At 35.1% G+C, this 20,218-nt stretch overlaps 1 protein-coding gene across 1 annotated transcript in view; it reads left to right on the top strand.

The window, feature by feature from the left end:
• Window positions 1–20,218, top strand: part of UGGT2 (UDP-glucose glycoprotein glucosyltransferase 2) — a 146,319-nt gene that overhangs the window by 40,474 nt on the left and 85,627 nt on the right. The window contains exons 9-12 of the mRNA XM_019737191.2: window positions 2,278–2,377; window positions 4,314–4,374; window positions 7,986–8,077; window positions 12,527–12,677. Of these exons, the coding sequence (XP_019592750.2) occupies window positions 2,278–2,377; window positions 4,314–4,374; window positions 7,986–8,077; window positions 12,527–12,677 (404 nt within the window). The remainder of the gene's footprint in view (window positions 1–2,277; window positions 2,378–4,313; window positions 4,375–7,985; window positions 8,078–12,526; window positions 12,678–20,218) is intronic.

The raw sequence follows: 20,218 nt of genomic DNA, 5'->3' as shown, positions 1-20,218 counted from the left end.
TTGCAACTAATACTTTGAAAAACATTTGATTCTGAAAATAAAATGACAAGTTAAAATGCACGATATTTCTTCAAAGGATCTTAGAGAAATATAAATAAAGAACCAATGTAAAAACTACCATTTTAAGTGCTGCAAAGTAAAGTTACATAGATTAGAGAAAGGTATATGCCAGGAAGATCTGAACTGGTGGGGTGGGGTGAGGTGGGAGAAGGGGGAACAGAAAAGGGAGGCTTCCTTTAGAAGTGGTGATTGAATTGAGATTTGAGGAAGGTTTGGAATAAATTTGAGGGTAGATTATTTAGAGAGAATATCAAAGATCTTTGTGAGAGGCTGGATAATAGAGTGTAAGAGATTCATGGTTTTCCCAACTGGATGGACAATAGTGGATGGCATTTGCTGAAAAGAGAAAACAAAAGAAGACCAGACTGGGGCAAAGATGGGGCAAGAATATCACAAATTTCTTATTAAACATGCTGCTTTTGAAGTATCCAAGTGGTAGAACCAAGAAGGTAGTTAAATAGGGGGATCTAGATTTCAGAGGCAAAGGGTAGGACTTAAATAGCAATTTGTGAGTCATCTAGGTATGGAACAGTTTAGAAATAAAGCAAAAAATGTTAGTAGAGCCTGATAATATTCCTTTACATGTTATTTGCACTGATTTCATAAGGGAATTTTCAGAGGCTTTCAAATAAATTACATGTAGAAAATTGGTCATGTAAAGTAGAGTTATATTCATGTTATAAAAAAGTTCTAAAAGACTAGTTGTGGTATCAAACCTGGGTAAAAGGATAGTTGTCCATGATTCCGATAATGACGGTGATTGACGATGATAAAAATATTAGCTAGTACTGTGTGTTTGGCACAGTAATACCGTGTTTCCACGAAAATAAGATCTAGCTGGACCATCAACTCTAATGCATCTTTTGGAGCAAAAATTAATATAAGACCCCATCTTGTATTACATTATTATATAATACCCAGTCTTATATAAGATCTGGTATTATATTACATTACATTACATTATATTATACCCGGTCTTATAGCAAAATAAGACCAGATCTTATATTAATTTTTGCTCCAAAAGATACATTAGAGCTGATTGTCTGGCCAGGTCTTATTTTCGAGGAAACAGGGTATGCTCTTTATATGCATTATTCAGTTAATTAAAAAAAAAAAAAAAACATATTAAGGTAGATATCCCACTCTTCCAGATGAGAAAACTAAGGAATGGACACATACAATAATTAGTCCAAGGTCACAAAACTGAGAAAGCACAACTCAGGGATACCTAAAATGAGCAGGTTTGTCTCATTTTAGAGCCTAAATTCTTTGTTTACTGCTATGTTGTACTGTTTTTGAGTATAACATTGTACAGCCAAATGCTGTCAGACAACATGTTTGATCACATACTTTCCTCAAAAGAAATACTGTTTTGTAAGTTGATATACATATATATATATATATATATATATCATAGAGATAATGACGTTCTAAATATATAACACCAGTTAAAAGTTACATTGCTTATAAATGCCTTTAATAGTAATAGAATAATAAACATAAAAGGATCTTATTTGTTATTTTACTGTTCGTTTACTCATTCTTTCATCACTGGTTTGTTGAGCACCTACTTATGTATCAGGTACTATTTTTGGTGAGAACATTTAAGTTTTACTCGGCTTCTAAAATATTGGAGACTAAGTCATTAAGTAAGCACACATTTTTTTTTTTTCTGTAGAACTGTCATTTCGGGTAAAATAATGCTAAGTTTAAGATTCTATTTTTATTGTAGTATAAAGGTAGAATAATACTGAAAGAGAAATTGAATATTTCATATTTACTGAGTTAAACATTTTGCATTTTGGGTCTTTCTTAAAATTCTTTTCAGAATTGGCCCTTCAAATGTTTTTTTCCCTTCCTCTCGTTCTTCTTTTTATCAAAGCTTTTTCTTGCCTGTTTCATTTCATATAAATATAGGAAAAATAGCTTTGCATCAGCATTTCTTTTCATATCTCTTTCTGAAATTGTTCTGTAATTTGTGGAAGTACTTACGTTTTAAATGGTAATTATAAAAGTGTAACGCTTACCTTAATTGGAATTAAGTAATAGCTTTCCATTTAAAACTTTGTGAAAATACTAAATATAAGAATTTTAACATGTCTATACATGAATATACTGGTATGTCATAAAGGTTTGAGTAAATTATTTAAATTACTTGGAAATGTCTATAAAGGTCTGGCATGCTAGATTCCTTAATGATGTTTTTTTCCCTTCTAGATCTTAGTTTTCAAGCAGCTTCTCAAATAATGTCCACTCCAATTTATGATGCCATAAAGTTAATGAAAGACATTTCACAGAACTTCCCCATAAAAGCCAGGTATAGTAAAGTTTATTTGTTTTATTATAGCCAGAACTCTTTCCATTAAATAAATTTTATGAAAATAGCTTTCATTTAACATAATGATGTCAGTTAATTCTAGTGTATCTAGTGTTTATGAAATAAGCGCCTTTCTTCATTATTTATATTGGTTTTTTTACTAGAGCCGAATATTGGCTTGTGCACATATGTGTGTACATACTACAAAACAGAACTCTTGGATTAGAGGCAAATGGAAAGGAAAAAATAGTTCATTTAAAATATATATATTTGAATATAAACAGTGGGACATAATAATCCAAGAAAAAAACTTGTTTATGCAATAAATTAAAAGGGAGTATTTTTTTGTCCCCTATGGATGATGAAAAGTATAATTCTAAATAGATCTGTGCCCAAAGGATGGCCAAATCACCTTCTTGCCCTTTCAGATTCCAAATAATTAGTAATGTCTTAATTGTATGGAATATTTTATGCAAGACTTTTTTGCCAATAGGATATCTAATTGAACTGCTTCCAGAAATACTCATGTTACATTGAATACATCTCCCAGTTCAACAGATAATTACGTTTGCGTATCTAAAAGTTACCAATACATACAGTACAGGTCACCATGTTTTGTAAGGATTGACAAAATAAGACTTGGATGCATTTGTATTTGGGTCAGGAATGACAGAATAGAAAATTACAAGCAACCAGTAAAATGTAAAATAAGTTGGTTTATATTAAAGGCATTAACAGTAGTTTTTTATTGAGAGGAATTGGAGAGCGTCCTTGTGCTCCCAGCATTCCTTCTGAAGCGGTGGATTATTGCTAGGCCTCTATTTGTCTCACACCCTATCTTGTACATTTTTCCTACTTACTGAATCTTAAATCTAGATATTATTTACCTTTGTAAGATAAATAAATAGTACATAGTTGACACAGGATACCAAGACTCTTTTCATGGTGCCCTGAAAGTAGAGAGGTTTGTCACCTTGTTTACAGATTAAGAATGAATATATAGATAAGACTCTTTTAGCTAATTTTAAATAGTCAAGAATTTGAGAAGTCAGTATTTATATTCTAGAATATAAATATGAAATATGCGCATATGTATATAAATATGATGTTTAGCCACACTGCTGTTTATTAACAGTAGCTTTTGAAATTACTTATCAAATAAAGTAAAATAATTTTAAGTTTTAAGAAGACAGTGGGTTTGCTCTTTGACAGTAAGTCAGTACTATTCAGGGGTTCTGTTGTTAAACTCTAATTTTAACAACATTAGATTTAAAATGTGGTTGATCATTAAAGAAAATTTGCAAACCATGCTAACACTGCTTGATGGCTAAATTGTAGACCAGAGCATATCTCTAAAGCCACTGATAGACAATCAGTAAATGTTTTTTGAAATAAAGTATTTGCTAACTGAATGAAAAATTTGCATTATCAAATTTTCAGTTGTAATTTCTCTCGAACACTGCCAAATTTTAGGAAATAATACACACTAATTATGGGTTGTTTTAAGATACACCTTTTTCTTTGAGTTTTAGCTAAAGTAGAATTTTGCATTAGCAATCTTAATTTTTAAATCATTTTCTTCTATGCATAATTGACAGAGATGTAATTAAGCATTGTTAGGAACTATCAAGTCAAATAATAGACTTATTTTTAAAATTTCTGCTGCCTTTAAATTATAAGGGAATTATAAGCTCTTCAAGAGTGAATATGTGAAGTCAGTATCATCAGTATTGCAGAACTTACGTACTCTGGTAAAGATCCCAGGTTAACCAAAATTCTTCATGTACGAATACTCTGAAAATTGTCTGTTTGCACTGACACATATGACGACATTGGTAATTTCATACAAAATTTCCCCGTATTATATTACATTGAATTATAGATTAGCCCTAAACATTTAAGGAACAATGAGTTACATCAGTATTTATTTTCCCAGATCTCTGACCAGAATCGCTGTAAATCAACATCTGAGGAAGGAAATACAGGAAAATCAGAAGGTTTGTTTGAATTCCTTTTTTAAAAAATGTACTACACTAGTATCACTGTTTCTGACTTTGGATCTTCAGCTTTCATACAAAAAATTATTAATTTGTATTTTTTTGATTACTAAAGTAGTTCAGGTTTTTCCAGTTTTGTATTGCTTACTTTATATAGCATGCAGTCTGTGATTCTAGCCAATCTTTCCTGACATATATTCGAATTATTTCCTCATTCACCCTATATGCCAAACCTGTTGTCCACACAGTATGATTTTCTTCACAGGATAAAGAACAAAGACTATGAGTTAATTATTCTGTTTCTCATAATTAGTTTTGCTTAAAAGTTTATGAAGACCAAATGAAGTTTAGACCACTGGAACATTGCTAGAATCCTATAACGTGTAGAACACAATTGTTTGATAATTTGCTAAGATTCTGCCAAATAGTTTCTTTAATTACCTTAAGATCCCAAATGATGCTAATTGTCTTAGTACTTGTAAAGTGCTTAGAACATGGCCTGGCTTTATTACATAGGACTAATTTGCCTTTAAGTAATGCAGTACCAGATGCACAGGGCCCCAAGCAGTAGGAGTTAATTTTTTTCACATAAAACCCACATACATGGTTTTTCTCCTTTGATGGTTGCAAAATGGCTGCCACAGCTCCATTATCTGAATGCAAAGCAGAAGGAGGCAGGAAGATGGTATCAACCACATTTATCCTCACTAAAACCTTCCTGGAAAACTTCAGCCAACTTTGACTTCCATCTCTGTGGCCAAAATTTTGTACTCTGGGTTTTCCTAGCTGCAAGGGAGGGGAGAAAAGTTACTTTTCTAGTAATTGAGGCAAGCAGAGGAGAAATGGGTTAGAGATGGTGCTAGCAGTGCCTATCACACTGAGACAGTAAGCTATCTATTTTTTAGGATCTTCTTTTTCACCTCCTGAATAAAAAACCTTATATTAAGATTTATACCTGGTTTGACTTCAAATTTTAAATTCAGAATGCATATAGTTTGAGCTTAGGGATCTCCAGACATGTTTATAAACCAATTTACCATTGTAAAGCTCAACCAGTCTTCTGAGATCCAGTGAATTGGAAATGTTTAGCTTCAGGTAATGGGCCATCTCCATTGGTTGTTAAAGGGATACGTTGCAATACATTGTTTTTGAATGAAGTCATATCTCTCCATTGGGGATTTGTATTTGTTTCTGCTCCAAGGCTAAGAGTACTCCCACCTTATTTCACATTAAATAAAAAGTTTGTGTATGTTTCTTGGACCTTAAAAATAGTGTGAAATCTAGCCTCAAACCCATATGAATAAAACAGAGGCAAGGAATTCTTTTTTTTTTCGTTAAATTTATTGGGGTGACAATTGTTAGTAAAATTACATAGATTTCAGGTGTACAATTCTGTATTATATCATCTATAAATCCCATTGTGTGTTCATCACCCAGAGTCAGTTCTCCTTCCATCACCATATATTTGATCCCCCTTACCTTCATCTCCCACCCCCCACCTCCCACCCCCCTTAACCCTAGGCAAGGAATTCTTATGGAAGACTTATTCTTCCTCCACCAAAAACCAAGGTGGAATCAATGAGTTTCTATGCTGTTTCTGCAGGGCACTTTTTTTTCCCCTAGGTCACCTTTTCACTGTGAGTGTAGCACTTCTTTGTGTGCACAAGGCTCTCTCTAATCCTGCTCCCTGCCCTGGGTGAGCCCAAGGCTTTGCTTCCAGTACTTTTGAGACTGATGCTTAAAAACCCAGGCTTTAGGCCACCGAAAATTGTTCACATCCTTGGACTCCTATTCCTACTACTTCTCTGCCCTTAGGTGAAGTCTTTACTTTGAAAAGCTAAACCATTCATTTCGAGGGCATTATTAATATTTTAATCCAGCATTTTTGATGTTTGCTTTTAGTGGGAAGATTTGGGGCTGTCTGGTTCATCATGTTGCTGGAAACTGAATTCTTACCCCTTGATTTGAGAAAGGCTGCCTGAAATCGTACAGTCAGGGCAATTTGCCAGGATTTGAGGCTACCTCTCTGACGGAAAGGAGAAAAAATTTGCCGTACCCATCTCCAATAGAATGACAGTATTTCAGCAGTCAGCTTCACTGAGTTCAATGTATTACCCTTTTTGAGCGTCTTCTTTGTTCAAGGCATTGTGCCTAGCATAAATATTCTTGAGGGAATTAGCAATTTAGTATAGATATGTGTGCTTGATATGTGTTCTACTTAGCATTGAGATGCCTAAAACAAATGTGCTGGGAGCTTGAGCCAACAACCTGTGTGATGGTGCAGTGTAAGTTTTGGGAAAACACAATGAATTCCCTATAGACTTTGAAGTTAGAATATAGATTTCTTAGAATAAGTAACTACTTGATAAAAAGGTGCATAAGTGGTTAAAGACAAATCAATATTTTACCTATGAATCTTAAGGCAGGGTTTACTTTCTTGCTAGTATTTTGCATAAATCCAGTGGAAATATTTTCTCTCCTGTTACAAACTTACTTCCTCCTTCTCCTTTCGCTGTATGTAATTTGCCTGTCATGGTGAGTGATAACCATACAGAAAAATTTACCTCCGTGAAGCCTCCTCTGAATCTCGTCAAGTTAGTTGCTTCGTCTGCCTTTCCAGATTAGGTCACTTATCATGTGATGACATTGAAATGCACTGTTTTAAAATTGTTTTTACTCCTAAACAAATTTGCCTATCCTGATAATAGTAGTTATAAAAGCTTCATTTATGAGTACTGTATATGTGACTAGACACAGGTATATGTTACATTTAAACTTTATAACAAATCAGTGAGATATAAGTACTCTATTTTACAAATGAGAAAACTGAGACTTATGGAAGCTAAGTAAATTTGCCCAAATCTTATCATTAGTAAGTAGCAAGTCTATGATTTACAGTAGATCTGACTCCCTCACCATGATCTTAACGACATATGTCATACTGGCAAGGACATTGCCTTTTTTTACTTTTGTTACTGCTCTAGTGGCTGGAGTTATCACTAGCATACAGTAGGCATTTGAGAAATAGTTAATGAATGAAAAGAAAAGACATAAAACATTGAAACACTACTTTAATGGAAATCTTCATGAATTTAGAGTGATCTCCAAATATTTACACATACACCAAAGTTTTGAGTCCTGGGATATCAAAGAATTGGAATGTGCCAGCTATCAAATTCTAAGTGTGCACATGCACATAAACATAGTCATACACAATATAAAATATAGATTAGTAATCGTTGTAGCATTAGAACTTTAATATCACATATTGCAAAACAAAAACATACAAGTGTTTGTGTCTCGGACCTATCATCAGATTCCCATCACTAGATTGGGGTGGGCAAACTACTGTACTGCCCACCTGTAGGCCAAATCTGACCTGCTGCCTGTTTTAATAAATAAAAGTTTTATAGGAACGTAGTCATGCCCATTTGTTTGTTATCTATGGCTGCTTCCATGCTCCAAGGGTGGAGTTGAGTGATTGCAACAGAGATGACATTGCTAGCAAAGCCCAAAATGTTTACTATCTGACTCTGTAGAAAGTTTGCAGACTCCTGACATAGATGGCTCCTGATATATGACTGAGTTAACTATTACTCTGCTGTTTCAAGGATCTTCGCAATAGGTTTGAAATTCAGCCAGGTGACGCTTATCTCTATATAAACGGCCTTCGTGTTGATATGGACAGTTATGATCCTTTTAGGTAAGTATTGAATTACTGATACAAACTATGGCTTATATAAAGGTAAATACTGTCTTGAATTTAGTATTTGTCAAAAATGCAAATAATCACTTTAAAGGTAAAGCAAATACATGTTTTTGATTGTATAAAACTTATATTAACGTTATAGTAGAATACACTCTTAAGTGTCTTAGAATGTCGGAACTGGGAGAGACCTTGGAGACATTTGTTCAGATGAGAAACCTATACCTATCCCATTATTTGAAACTCTTTCATTGAAGAGTAGGTTTATCTTTTATCAGGGAGATTCCTTGGCACTAACTAGGCTGAGCAGCCAAGGAGCTCTGCTCTCTACATGAGATGTTTCTTCAGAAGAAAGAAATTAACAGGAAGAATTCAAGTACTTGTGTCTGTCAGAAAGGAAAGTTGAAGTTATAGAATGCAGGGTGCTATCTATTTCTTTAGGTCAAACATATTCTTTAAAAAAATGCTCTAGGACAGAATTAGATAGCCTTTTTATTTATCATGGCCTCTGGCCCATAAATTAAAGTCATGGGCCAAAATCAGAGAAATCAGTTTATTTTAAAGAGAAGCATAAAGTACTTTAAAAGTTAAGAGTTAGAGGATAAAATGAATTTAGTAACCATAATACTTTAGTTCAGATACTCCGTTTTAAATCAATGGAATACATTGTATTGTTAAATGTTTATTTTCCTACCAGTTTGGAAATATATAGGAAACTACAGGAAAGACTCAGAGTAGACTAGATAGTTCAAATGGGGCTCTTCGCTTTATTTAGTTGAATCCTTGGACCTAATATTGGGAAAATGATAATCTAAGATTCGTAGGGTAAGTACTACACATAGAGTAGAGCAGTTGTTAGCTTTTGACCTGCAAACTTCAGAGGGACAAAAGTTACATCTGTGCTCAGGATCAGTGAAAACAGATTTAAAAGAAGCAGTGAAATGATAGGTAGATTGTGGGAAGTTTTCAGTGGCAAGTATGGGGAAATTTTCACAGCAGGAACGTTTTGATGTGTGATTTAGAAAGGCTGTAAGTTATTCAAGAAATACAGCCCCCTTGGCTCCTCCACCTGGTATGTGTGATCTGCAGGATGTGGGATAGTTTTCGTTCCTCATGGAGGTGATCACTAGTGTAGCTACTATAATTCCCGTAAAGGAGGAAAAGGAAATAGGTGAGGATATTTATATCTTCTGACATTTTTAATACAAAATAAACAGTTAAAGAGGTTCTCAGAAAAAGATCAGAACATGTTGGTAAACTCAATGTGATGAGGTTATGAATGGAAGAATCTGATACAGGAAAGAGGAGAGGAAGGAAACTGTCACATTACTGAAGTTATATCCTGGATGTAGAGAGAGATCCTAGGCAACTAGTACTTCAGAATTGTCCGTTTGGGGTAAAAAGGGGGGGAGTGAGTAATTATTTTTCGCTTCCTTCCTACCTCCTGTCTCTCATTGCATTTTTGGGTTGAGAAATGGTACCACTTCCCATGGCCTAACCCGTCTTCCTCTGATCCTGGAGATGGTGGGAGGAGCCAAAGCCTCCATTGGTTAGGTTAGCATCCCTTCAATCAAGGCTGTGCCCAAGCCTAGCCTCACTCCCAGGGAGGTAAGACAGTAGGAGGCTGTGGCAGTGACCAGGGAGAAAGGCAGCTAGGACTCAGTCAAGTTGAGGAGTTCCATAAATGGTGTCTTGTGTATCTACCTCAGAGCCACTCACACATCTTCGTCTCTAAGCAGTCACCTCAGCCACATACTTGGCCAAACAGAAACTGGTACAAAGTGGATATTACTCATTTTGATAGCCAACCTGTTCATGCTTGAGCAGTGTCAGACAAACAACTATGAGAAAGAAAGCAGTAACAACGCTGTCTTGATAATCCCCACTTGTGTAGATTTTTCTGTATCCTAATTAAAGTTACCTGAATCAGAATTTTTGGGGGCTCTTGATAAATAAGTGTTTCTAATGCAAGCAACAGTAAAATTCAATATTATAAAATCAGTATTGAAATTCAATTCAGTAAGTGTCTGAGTGCCTACTATGCTATAAAAAATGCTCAATATTTGGCATATAGTGGTGAACAGTATAGAGATAAATCTTGCCTAAGTGAAATTTACAGTCTAGTGCAATAACTGATATTAAATAATTACAATGTGATATGTTTTATAAAAGATAAAGTGTAGTGCTTTGGGAGTTTATTACTCCAGAGATTTAAATCCATTCTTAATGGAACGTGGGGAATATGGGTATCAGATTTCACCAAGGAAGTGATATTTAAGTTAAGACTTAAAGGATGAATCAGGCAAATGGAGGAGTGGCGGTTCTGCAAGGATGTCATATTTGAGAAAATGAAAAGTCTAAGATGGCCATAGTGTGGAGTGAGGAGGAGCTGGAGGAGACTGCGGTTGCCAGGTGGGCAAGGATCAGATTGTAGAACCAAGTTTTGGATTTTAGCCTTTTATCTCAAGGGCAGGAGAAGCCAGTAAAGGGTTCTAAGCAAAGCTAAAGACAGTATTTAAAAGAGAAGCATGAAACATTATTTTAATTATTTACAATTCAAGAGATTTAAGGAGTTTCACTGATAAATAAAACTACCGTATCTAAAGAACCAGTTTGTTCTTTTTTTTTTAATTGATATACAAAATTCATGATTTGGAAAGAGCCAGGAGGAAACTAATTCTTGTTGAGGGCAAACTGTGTGCCCAGTAGTACATTAATTTAATACTAATATCCTGTAAAGTGTTTATGACTGTTCTCTTTTTATAAATAGGGAAATGAAGACTCAGACCTCACACAAAGATAGCAAGTAGTAGCAGGATTCGAAATCTCATGCCCTTTCCAATGTATCATGTTAATCTATTTTTTATGTTAATGGTTTCCTTAGAACCTAGGTTATAAAACATAACAAAATGATAACATTTTGATAGAGATAACAAAATGATAGTTACAGAAACTCTGAGGAATATTTAAATTCTACTACATGATAAGTATTTGATCAGTAAGAATTATAAAATTTTTAAAACGGAGAGAACATTGACACTGCAGTCCAAAATTTTTATTTTATAAGTGAGAAAATTTAGACTTAAAGGGATTAAGAACTTCAAGAATCCACACATGAAACAGTGTTACAGCCCACTGTTTTTATTTTTTATTATTTATAATAATTTATTATATATAAATTTATTATTTATAATAATAAATCTTATTAGAGTGATGATTTGTGATATACAATAGCTAGTACTCTCTTTATCACAACTCAATTCCTAATAGATTTTACTTTTTGGTAACACATTTTGTAAAGCAGTGGGCAGAGCTATCTAGGATACAGACATGTAGAGCTGAAGTTATACAGGTCAGCTTCAACCCTTATAAAACAGCTTTCTTAAGGGTTTAGATGTTAGATCTCTACTTTTTAAATGTGAATTTCTCTAGCTTTTCTCTGAAAACTGTATTTTAATATTCTGATTCTATTCATTTCTAAAAGGGGAAGTCATTTCCATGACTGGATTTTTTAATGTAAGACTTAAGTTAATATTACAGGTCTGAATTTTAACACTTCGTTTTAAAAGTAATGAAGTTCTTTTTTTTCTCACCTGGTAAATTTTTATCTTTTTAAACAGGAACACACTTTACCACAGTCTGTAAAGCCTTATCTTTACAGATGCAGGGAAACACTGCATTTCTGTAGTGTTCATACCCCAGCTCTACCACTCCACTAGCTCAGACCTGGGAGGGGACCACCTGTCTGAGTCTCAGTGGCGTCATTTGAAACTGCCTGAGGCAGTTGTGAGATGCAGAGGAGCTCCGTTTGAAAAGTACTTGGCACCTCCCGGGCACACAGTACAAGCTTGATAAATAATGAGTAAAGAATCAAATTGCCCAAACTTTTTGTCGGTAGGGTTTTTTATTGATGTTTTTTGTAGCAATAATACTTTCTATCATGTTTAAGAGCCATCCAATTATATATGTAATTAGAAATTTTATATGTATTCTAAACAAATGTGAACTTTCATGCTTTAATGGGGCTTTTTGTACTAAATTTTTATATTTTAGGTCATGTTTGATCTTGTTTTGTAGCAGATTTATCAAAAGAGTGACCTATATTTTTCGCTTCATTTTTAGCTTGCTCAAGGGTGAGCCAATTCTCGCTTCTTTGATAGGAATATAATAATTAATATATCTTGTTGCTTGTCATCTTATTTTTTAAATAGATTTTGTTAGCCACTAAAAACAAAGAACCCTCAACATAACTTTAACCTAGAAAGCTAATTAGAAGAATTCTGTCTTATTTGTTAATGAGTTCAATTTAATTATATTTTTTTCTGCTATTAGTGAAAATACCCGTGGAACTTGTTTCTAATGCTTTGAGAAAGCTATAAACCTTAAAGTCTTTTTTAAAATGTTGGCAAATCAAAACTAAACATTTTCTTTTCTTTAAATGTAAAGTGTTTTGGATATGCTGAAACTAGAAGGAAAAATGATGAATGGCCTTCGCAATCTTGGGATCAACAAAGAAGATATGAGCAAATTTTTAAAGTTAAATTCACGTGCTTGGGACGATGCTTACGTTTTAGATATTAGGCATTCTTCAATAATGGTAAGTGCTCATGTAATTCCTTGTTTTAAAACCTTTGGTAGATTTAAGACTTAACATAAAACCAAATATTGTCAGTCTTTAGAATAAATGTAAGCATTTTGAAAGAAGCTGTCGCAGAGCTCAGTGAGAAGAAAAAGTACAGATTCCTCCCCTCTCACTTTTATACCTTCTTTTCCCTTTCTCGTAACCTTGGCATTTTCTCACAAGATCGCCTACTCATTCTTTCATCATCCTTTCCAGCTTTAAAGATAAAAGCAAAACAAGAAGAATAAAATAACCACATGAACAACAGCAAAACGCCACATAGTTCAAACTGAGAGATATAAGATCGCCACCTTCATCTAACGAAAGCCTTGCACAGACCGTTTTCAGTGCCTTCTGCACATTCTGGCCTGTGTATTATGTAGCCTGAGTGAAGCTGTTCATATCTGATCACATCGCTCTCCCTGGCTTAAAGCATGAAAACAGTGATTAGACTATGAAATAGTCTTTTCACCACTATCCCTTATCTCATGCTTGGAAAGCAAATTTTCTCTCTCTGTCCAGTGAATTCTTTTTTTTTTTTTTCAGACTTCAGCTTCAAACAATACTTCCTGAGAGAAGCTTTCCTTGTTAGACGATTTTTTCCACATACACATTGTGTCAAGGAGCCCCGAAGAGCACCATGAAGTTTGGTGATTTACTAAAAGCATTCCAAAGGCCTAGAAATTGTTATAGTCGTGGTTATGATTTATTAGAGCCAAAGAATACAAAGTAATGTCAGCAGAGGGAGAAAGGGCATGAGGTGGAGTCCAGAGAAAGCAGGTGCGAGAACCGCTGCTAGTGAAGTTGTACAGGCCATGGTTAATTCAGTGTGTAACAACACATGCAAAGTGCTGCCTACTTGCTTGGGCCTGGGAGTTCAGGGCTTTGAAAAGGGGGATATTATATAGGCATATAATGGCTATGAGACTGATCTGTCTCTCAAGCTCCAGACCCTCAAAGGAAAAGCAGGTGTTCATCATAAGTCATATTGTTTGTGTAAACTGTATACTATCTGCTGCAGCAGTCAGCAAGGCCCTAAGAATGCAGAAACTGTCAGTCATAATATTCCAAGAGCTCAGTTACCAGGAGTCAACCTAGAGAACCTTTATCACAAAAACAGGCTCTTCTTGGGAACGTGCCAGATGTGAACAACCCAGGCCTGCTGAATTAACTCTCTCTCTGAGCCTTTCTCTGTCCTTCTCTGTCTTTTGAATTCTCTCTCTCTCTTACCCATCCCTCCCTCTCATATATATATATACATATTATATGTTATAGAACTGCAGTCTGTCAATCTCTTTGTATACTTAGCACAATTACAATTTTTCATTTATCCTATGATTCTTTGATGTCTTTGTTTATTCTAGACTATGTAAACTTCTTGAAGGTGGGAATTTTATCCGTTTTTTTCTCTCACCAATGTATCCCTGGTTTTAGTACATACTCAATAAATATAAATATTCCTTGAATGAATAAGTAAATATTTATCTCCAACATAACACATAACTTTTAACAGTGCGTCTGGAAGCATTCTAATTACAACATAATATAAAAATGTTCACATCACCCTTGTGATTTAACATTATAAAAAATATAACTATTAGAAATGAGACAATTATTGTATGACATAAAAGTATGTAACTAAAACTCCCCAAGGAAAGCGATTACAATTACTGAGACTTTAGTAAAATGCGTTTGAAGTGATGGTAAGCAGATCAAAAGCTTTTTTCCAAAAACAATTTGGATGACAAAATGATTTATTCATAATAACATAAAAAATTTTAATCCTTGATAATATCTTAATAATGACTATATAAAAGAATAATCTTAATAACTAATAATAAAAGCTGCAAGTTAACTGAGGAGACATAAAGAAGGATAAAAGGACACATGAAAAGGGACTGTTAATTGGCATAGCCTTTTAAAAAAATCATGGCTGTGGTGTCCTTATAACGTTCATATACTTTGATCTAATAATTTCATTGGAAACTATCGTAAAGAAATAGTAGGAAATGGGGAAAAATCTTTATACCCAAAGGTATGAATCATCACTGCGTATTTCTAAAACAAAGTAGAAATACGTTACATATATATATGAAAAGAAAGTAGAAATGTGTTACGTATATAACAGAGAAATGTAGATTGTGTGTCTACATTGTTGAGTATTATCTAGACATTAGAATTGTGTTAATAAATATGTTTTAATAAGCAAGTACCATGGCAGTGTTCTCATGTTAAAAAGTAGTCATGATATCATCATGTGAAAAGGTGGACACAGGATCAGATGCAAATTAATGAGTTATTAATGAGTGATGTGGTAAAATGAGTAGTTTTGTTTTTCACACTTTTCTGTAAATTCCAAGCTTTTAACAGAGGGTATGTATTACATGATCAGGGAAAAAAATAAAAGATTTTAAGAGAAAAAAACATAACCTCTCAACATCTTGCTAATTGATATAAAAGTCTAAGGAATTCACTCTGAAATAGCTGTTATTACAGTTACTTTTGTCCTAACTGGACAGCCTTTCCCCTTACAAATTAAGTCCACCATCTAAGAATCATGGATCCGTAGCAGCACCCTGAACATCAAAGCCCTCAAACTCATTGGTTACCATTAGTGTTTTCTAGAACACTGTGTGACTTGTTATAAATGTTTACTGTAACTGTTTTTACTGCTTTTTGGACAATATTCTCTCAATTGAGTAGATGTTACTTTTACTTGGATATCTGTAAGCTCAATAATAGATGTCTTTCCTAAAAATGTTTTATCAGGAAAAGGAATGACCATGTCAGTAAAATTCAGGCTTTGTGCCTTTTATTTTAAGCATTTATGTTTTTTGGTGTTTGTAAAAAAGAAAGCAGGGTGTATGAGTCTCACTGAGAAAATGAGGGAAGTAATTTTCAAGGCTCTTCTGGACATAAGAAATAGATCAATAAAGAAACTTTGCAGCTCCATTTATAAAATAACATCCTGGTCCCTTCAGGTTGCCAATAAAGGACAGTTCTTGTGGGGAGGCCCTGGTGCCGTCTCATTGCCCCTCCCTCTGCAGAGTCACATTGCCCTGGCTAAAGTTTTCTATACTGCTAGAAAGTCTCCTACTCCCTTGCCCAATTCTTGAACACCTCTGGAGACATTCTTTTCCAGGGAAGTTCTCTGTTCTCTCTGAAAGTGTCACAAAGTAATTTTATTTTGAGGTAAAATATACAAAACATAAGATAGGCTCTTTTAACCATTTTAAGTGTGAAATTTAATGGCATGGGGGACGTTCACAGTTTTGTACAACCATCACCATTATCCATCTCCAGAACTTTTTCATCATTCCAAACAGAAACTGCTCATTAAATAGTAACTCCCCATTCCCTTCTCGCATAGGAACCTCTGTTCTACTTTCTGTCTCTGAATTTGCCTATTCTAAGTACTTCAGATAAGTGGAATCATACAGTATTTATCCATTTATGCCTGGTTTATTTCACTGTACGTAATGTTTTCAAGGATAATAGACTAATTTTTAAAATATCTTTTTGTGCATACTATTAAGGGAAGTTTCATGTCTCAACTAAATGCTTTTATTTTTCCACTTGGAAAGTGCCTGCTTTGAGGAGAAAATTATTTCTGAGACTTTACCTTTAAAAAATTAACTGGCAGAAAATGCAGAGATCTGAGGTCTCAGCACTCTTTTCCGCTTGGTCTGTTAGAGCAGCAAAATTAACTCACACGTAAGCTTCATTTTTGCTTCATAACATTTGCTACCATCCAATATGATACGTATTTATTGTTTGTTTATCATCTTCTTTCAGTGGAATGTAAGCCCCACAAAAACCAGGACTTTGTTAAAAATCCTGAATAAACATCAGGTCCTGTCACATAGGAAGAAGCACTTAGAAAACTTGTTGAATATTTCATGCCATGAATGAAAGCAGTACTTTACTTTTCATTCTTGTTCCCTCCTAGATCTATCTCCCCACTACTTTTTGTCTTCACAGAGAAAGTTGAGTCACTGAGTTACATCACTTTGTGCCTCTTTGTACTTCCCCCAGAACAAACATTGCCAGTTTATTTCTTAAAAGTTGCTGATGGATAGTTGAGTAAGAACTCTAGAAGATCATTGGGTATTCTTCCATTCCTGGTTTACCATTCCAGGTTTCTCTGTCCAAAACATCAGGAGTCACAATTTAAATTTTATCTATGAGTAGTTTAGTTGTTTGTTTCCACTCTTGCTACAATTCTTCAGGTATCACTAGCATTTTGTTAAGAGTCAACAAAAACAACCAGAGGATTGAATGTTGGGCTCTGTTGAATTATAATTCCTTTTCAGTTCACTGTGCCAGATTACCCACAGGGAAGGGGGCTTTGGGAATATTCCAACAAAACTACCCCTGCCCCAGGCTGCAACTGTTTTCTGTTGTTATGTTAGTGATGTAGCCATATTCCTGGGGTGCTTATGATCATTTTCTTTGATTTCTTCTTTAATATTCCCAAGTCATCCTAGTCATTTGTCATTATATCAGAACAATTCTAATTTTTGACTTTGTCGCCAAGATGACAGTGATATAAATAAAAGGAAAAAGAAAAGCACCAGTAGACACAGGCAGAGGATATGAGTTCTTTGTCCAAGTTCAGGATGTAACTTACAGTGAGCCCCAGAGTCATAAAGGCACGTTTCCCTGTCTGAGTCCCATAATGATATTGTAAATACATTAACCGCAGACACGCGGGTTTCTGGACTGTCAGTTTGATTCTGTTAAGCTATGTCTTATCTTTATGCCAGCACCCGCTGTTTGATTACTGCAGCTTTGTAGTAAGTTTCAAAATTGGGAATGTGAGTCCTCCAACTTTGTTCTTTTTTTGCAAGATTGTCTTGGCAATCCTGGGATCCTTGCCTTTCATTATGGATTATAAGATCAGCTTGTCCATTTCTGCGAACAAGGCAATTGGAGTTTTTAGTGTGGTTTTGTTGAGTCTGTAGATCAATTTAAGGAGTATTGCTATTTAAAAATATTAAGTCTTCTGACTCATGAACATGGGATACCCTTTCCTTTATTTATGTCTCTTTCATTTTTTTCAACTATGTTTTGTAGCTTTCAGTGTACGAGTCTTATACTTGATAAATTTATTTTCAGGTATTTTGCGCTTCTTGATGCTATTGTAAATGGAATTCTTTTCTTATGTTTATTTTAGGATTGTTTTTCTCTTTGCCTCTTAATTTTTTATTGAAAACTGGACATGTTGAAAATTATAATGTGTCACTTCTGGAAGTCAGATTCTCACCCCTCTCCAGGGTTTGTTGTTGCTGCTTGCGGTTGTTTTTGTTATACTTGGTGACTTCCCTGAACTCATTTTGAAAACTTCTGTGCTCTTTTTCATGTATGGCCACAGAAGTCTCTGTTATGTTCTCCTACTCATCTATAAAATATGGCACAATGATTCACTTAAATGCCTGGAACCAAAATGTTTCCCAGTCTTTCGCGAGGGGCTCTGTGAGCACCTGGAGGGAGAGGAGTAGCACAGGTTGACCACTCAGCCAGGCGGTTTGCGTCTCTGCCTTAGCCAGAGATTCTTGCACAGAGATTCAAAGTCAACCAGAGGTGTGATCTTAGGACTTTCTCAGGTCTTCCCTGAGCATGTGCATATCCCTGGGCATGTCCATGGCTTTTTATATTTCCAGGAATATGTCAGAAATTCTGAAAGCCCTATTCCCCAAAATATCTCATTCCATAGCCTTTCCTCATTAGGTTTTTGGTTACTCTATTGTTTGTTGCAGCTGTTTTCTGTTACCTCAGGCAGGAGTAACTAAAATATTTACATGTAAATTCCACAAATTGGAGTAGCAGTTTTACAGTAGGCAAGTTATGAGTTATGCAGGATAATGACAAACCTTTTCAGCAGGTTATCAGACAATTCAAACAAAAAATTCTTTCAGAATGAGGTGTGTTCTACTCCCTCCAATATCAGTACTGGAATGTGAATTGTCATTTTCAAAGCTTAGGAGGAAGAGATAGACTAGGGTAAGTTAAAACATCACAAATCTCTCTTCTTACTGAGATTCAGCCATTTTTCTCAAGTAAGCACTCTCAGGGTTCCTGTAAGCTTTCATAGTTCTTAAAATGTTGATTCCCACAGATTTTCTAGTTTTTGCTTTTATGTAAGTGGAGTTTTGGAATTTCTTAGCCATTTTAGCTGTGGCACTCCCTAAAGAAACCCCAAAAGATGTGAATTTTAAATATTTTAAGTTATTAGCTTCGCTCGAAGAGTCATCCTATAACACCATAACCCATCTTGTGTTCATCGTTGACCTGTATAGTTCCTTGAACATTGAGAAGATTGTCTCATAGGTTCTAATCTATAAATGACAATATCTTTTATTCAATATCTCAGTAGCCCAATATATACAAAGGCAAGAATTATGACCAACAGAACCAATAGAGGGAGATCATTAGAATATCAGTGCCAGTTCTACATGCAGCTTGGTGAGACCACTCTTCCAGTTATTGTTGCTGCTTCTGTGTGTTTGCTTGAGACTAAAGAAATGGGCATTTCAATCTCTCTGGGCATGTTCAAAGTGATTTCCAGTGTTATTTCAGTAGTTCTCCAAAATGGATCAGGATATCATCTCAATTAGTTTACCCAACACCCCTACTATAAATTTGGCCATTGCTATAGTTTTCTAACTTTAGTTAACTATAAGGTCACCTAGGACACTTGTTTTAAGTGGAGATTTCCAGTGCGTATTCTAAGATTCTGATCCAGCAGTGTTGAAGGGCCAAGGAATGTATATTTTAAATAAACACCTCCAGCTGTTTTGATCTACATTAAAAGTGACTCTCCCTCCGGTCCTTATTCAGCTGCAGTGGGACTGATACATAAAGCATGAGGCCAGTTTCTCACTTAAAATAAAAAATACAACGTGACTACCACAGGGTCAGATATTCACAACTCCTGCATGGTGCTTCTCCTCCTCTGGAAGGGGATTCCCATAAAAGAACAGTTAACTAGTCTAGACACTGCTGAGTGTACAGAGATTTCCAATTCACAGGGGATTTCTAGCATATTGTGACATCTTTAGAACTGTTTCCATTACCTTTACATCTTGGGCAAGAATTACCTCAGAAACATAACAAGATACACAACGACTGACTTTCCCAGGGGACCAAAGGTCCCTTCTGTCTCAGTACTACCAGGACACATTATAGTGAAAATAAACTAATTCCAGATCCCCATCATATTTGTTAACCACATAGAAATTGTGGCACCTGTCCACTGCTATTCCTCCTCAGATGTCTTACAGACATCTTAAGTATGTCTAAAACTGAGTTAACTTCCCCTCCAATTTCCTGTCCCCTTCCCTCGAAAAGCCTACCTATCTTAGAGCCTAATATCTCAGTGTTGATACGGTTTCCTTCTGAAATCCATGAATTACCCTAGATTCCTCCCTCTTACTCATCCCTCTTTGTGTGTGTCTCTTAATTCTGTCTTCTCTCTAAAACCACTGCCTCTGACTTAGTTAAGCCCTCCAAAACCT

Source organism: Rhinolophus sinicus, linkage group LG04 (assembly GCF_036562045.2).
Source record: "Rhinolophus sinicus isolate RSC01 linkage group LG04, ASM3656204v1, whole genome shotgun sequence".
NCBI classification, from domain to species: Eukaryota; Metazoa; Chordata; class Mammalia; order Chiroptera; family Rhinolophidae; genus Rhinolophus; species Rhinolophus sinicus.
Note: the sequence above shows the minus strand (reverse complement) of the source record. Positions and strands in the feature narration are given on the sequence as shown.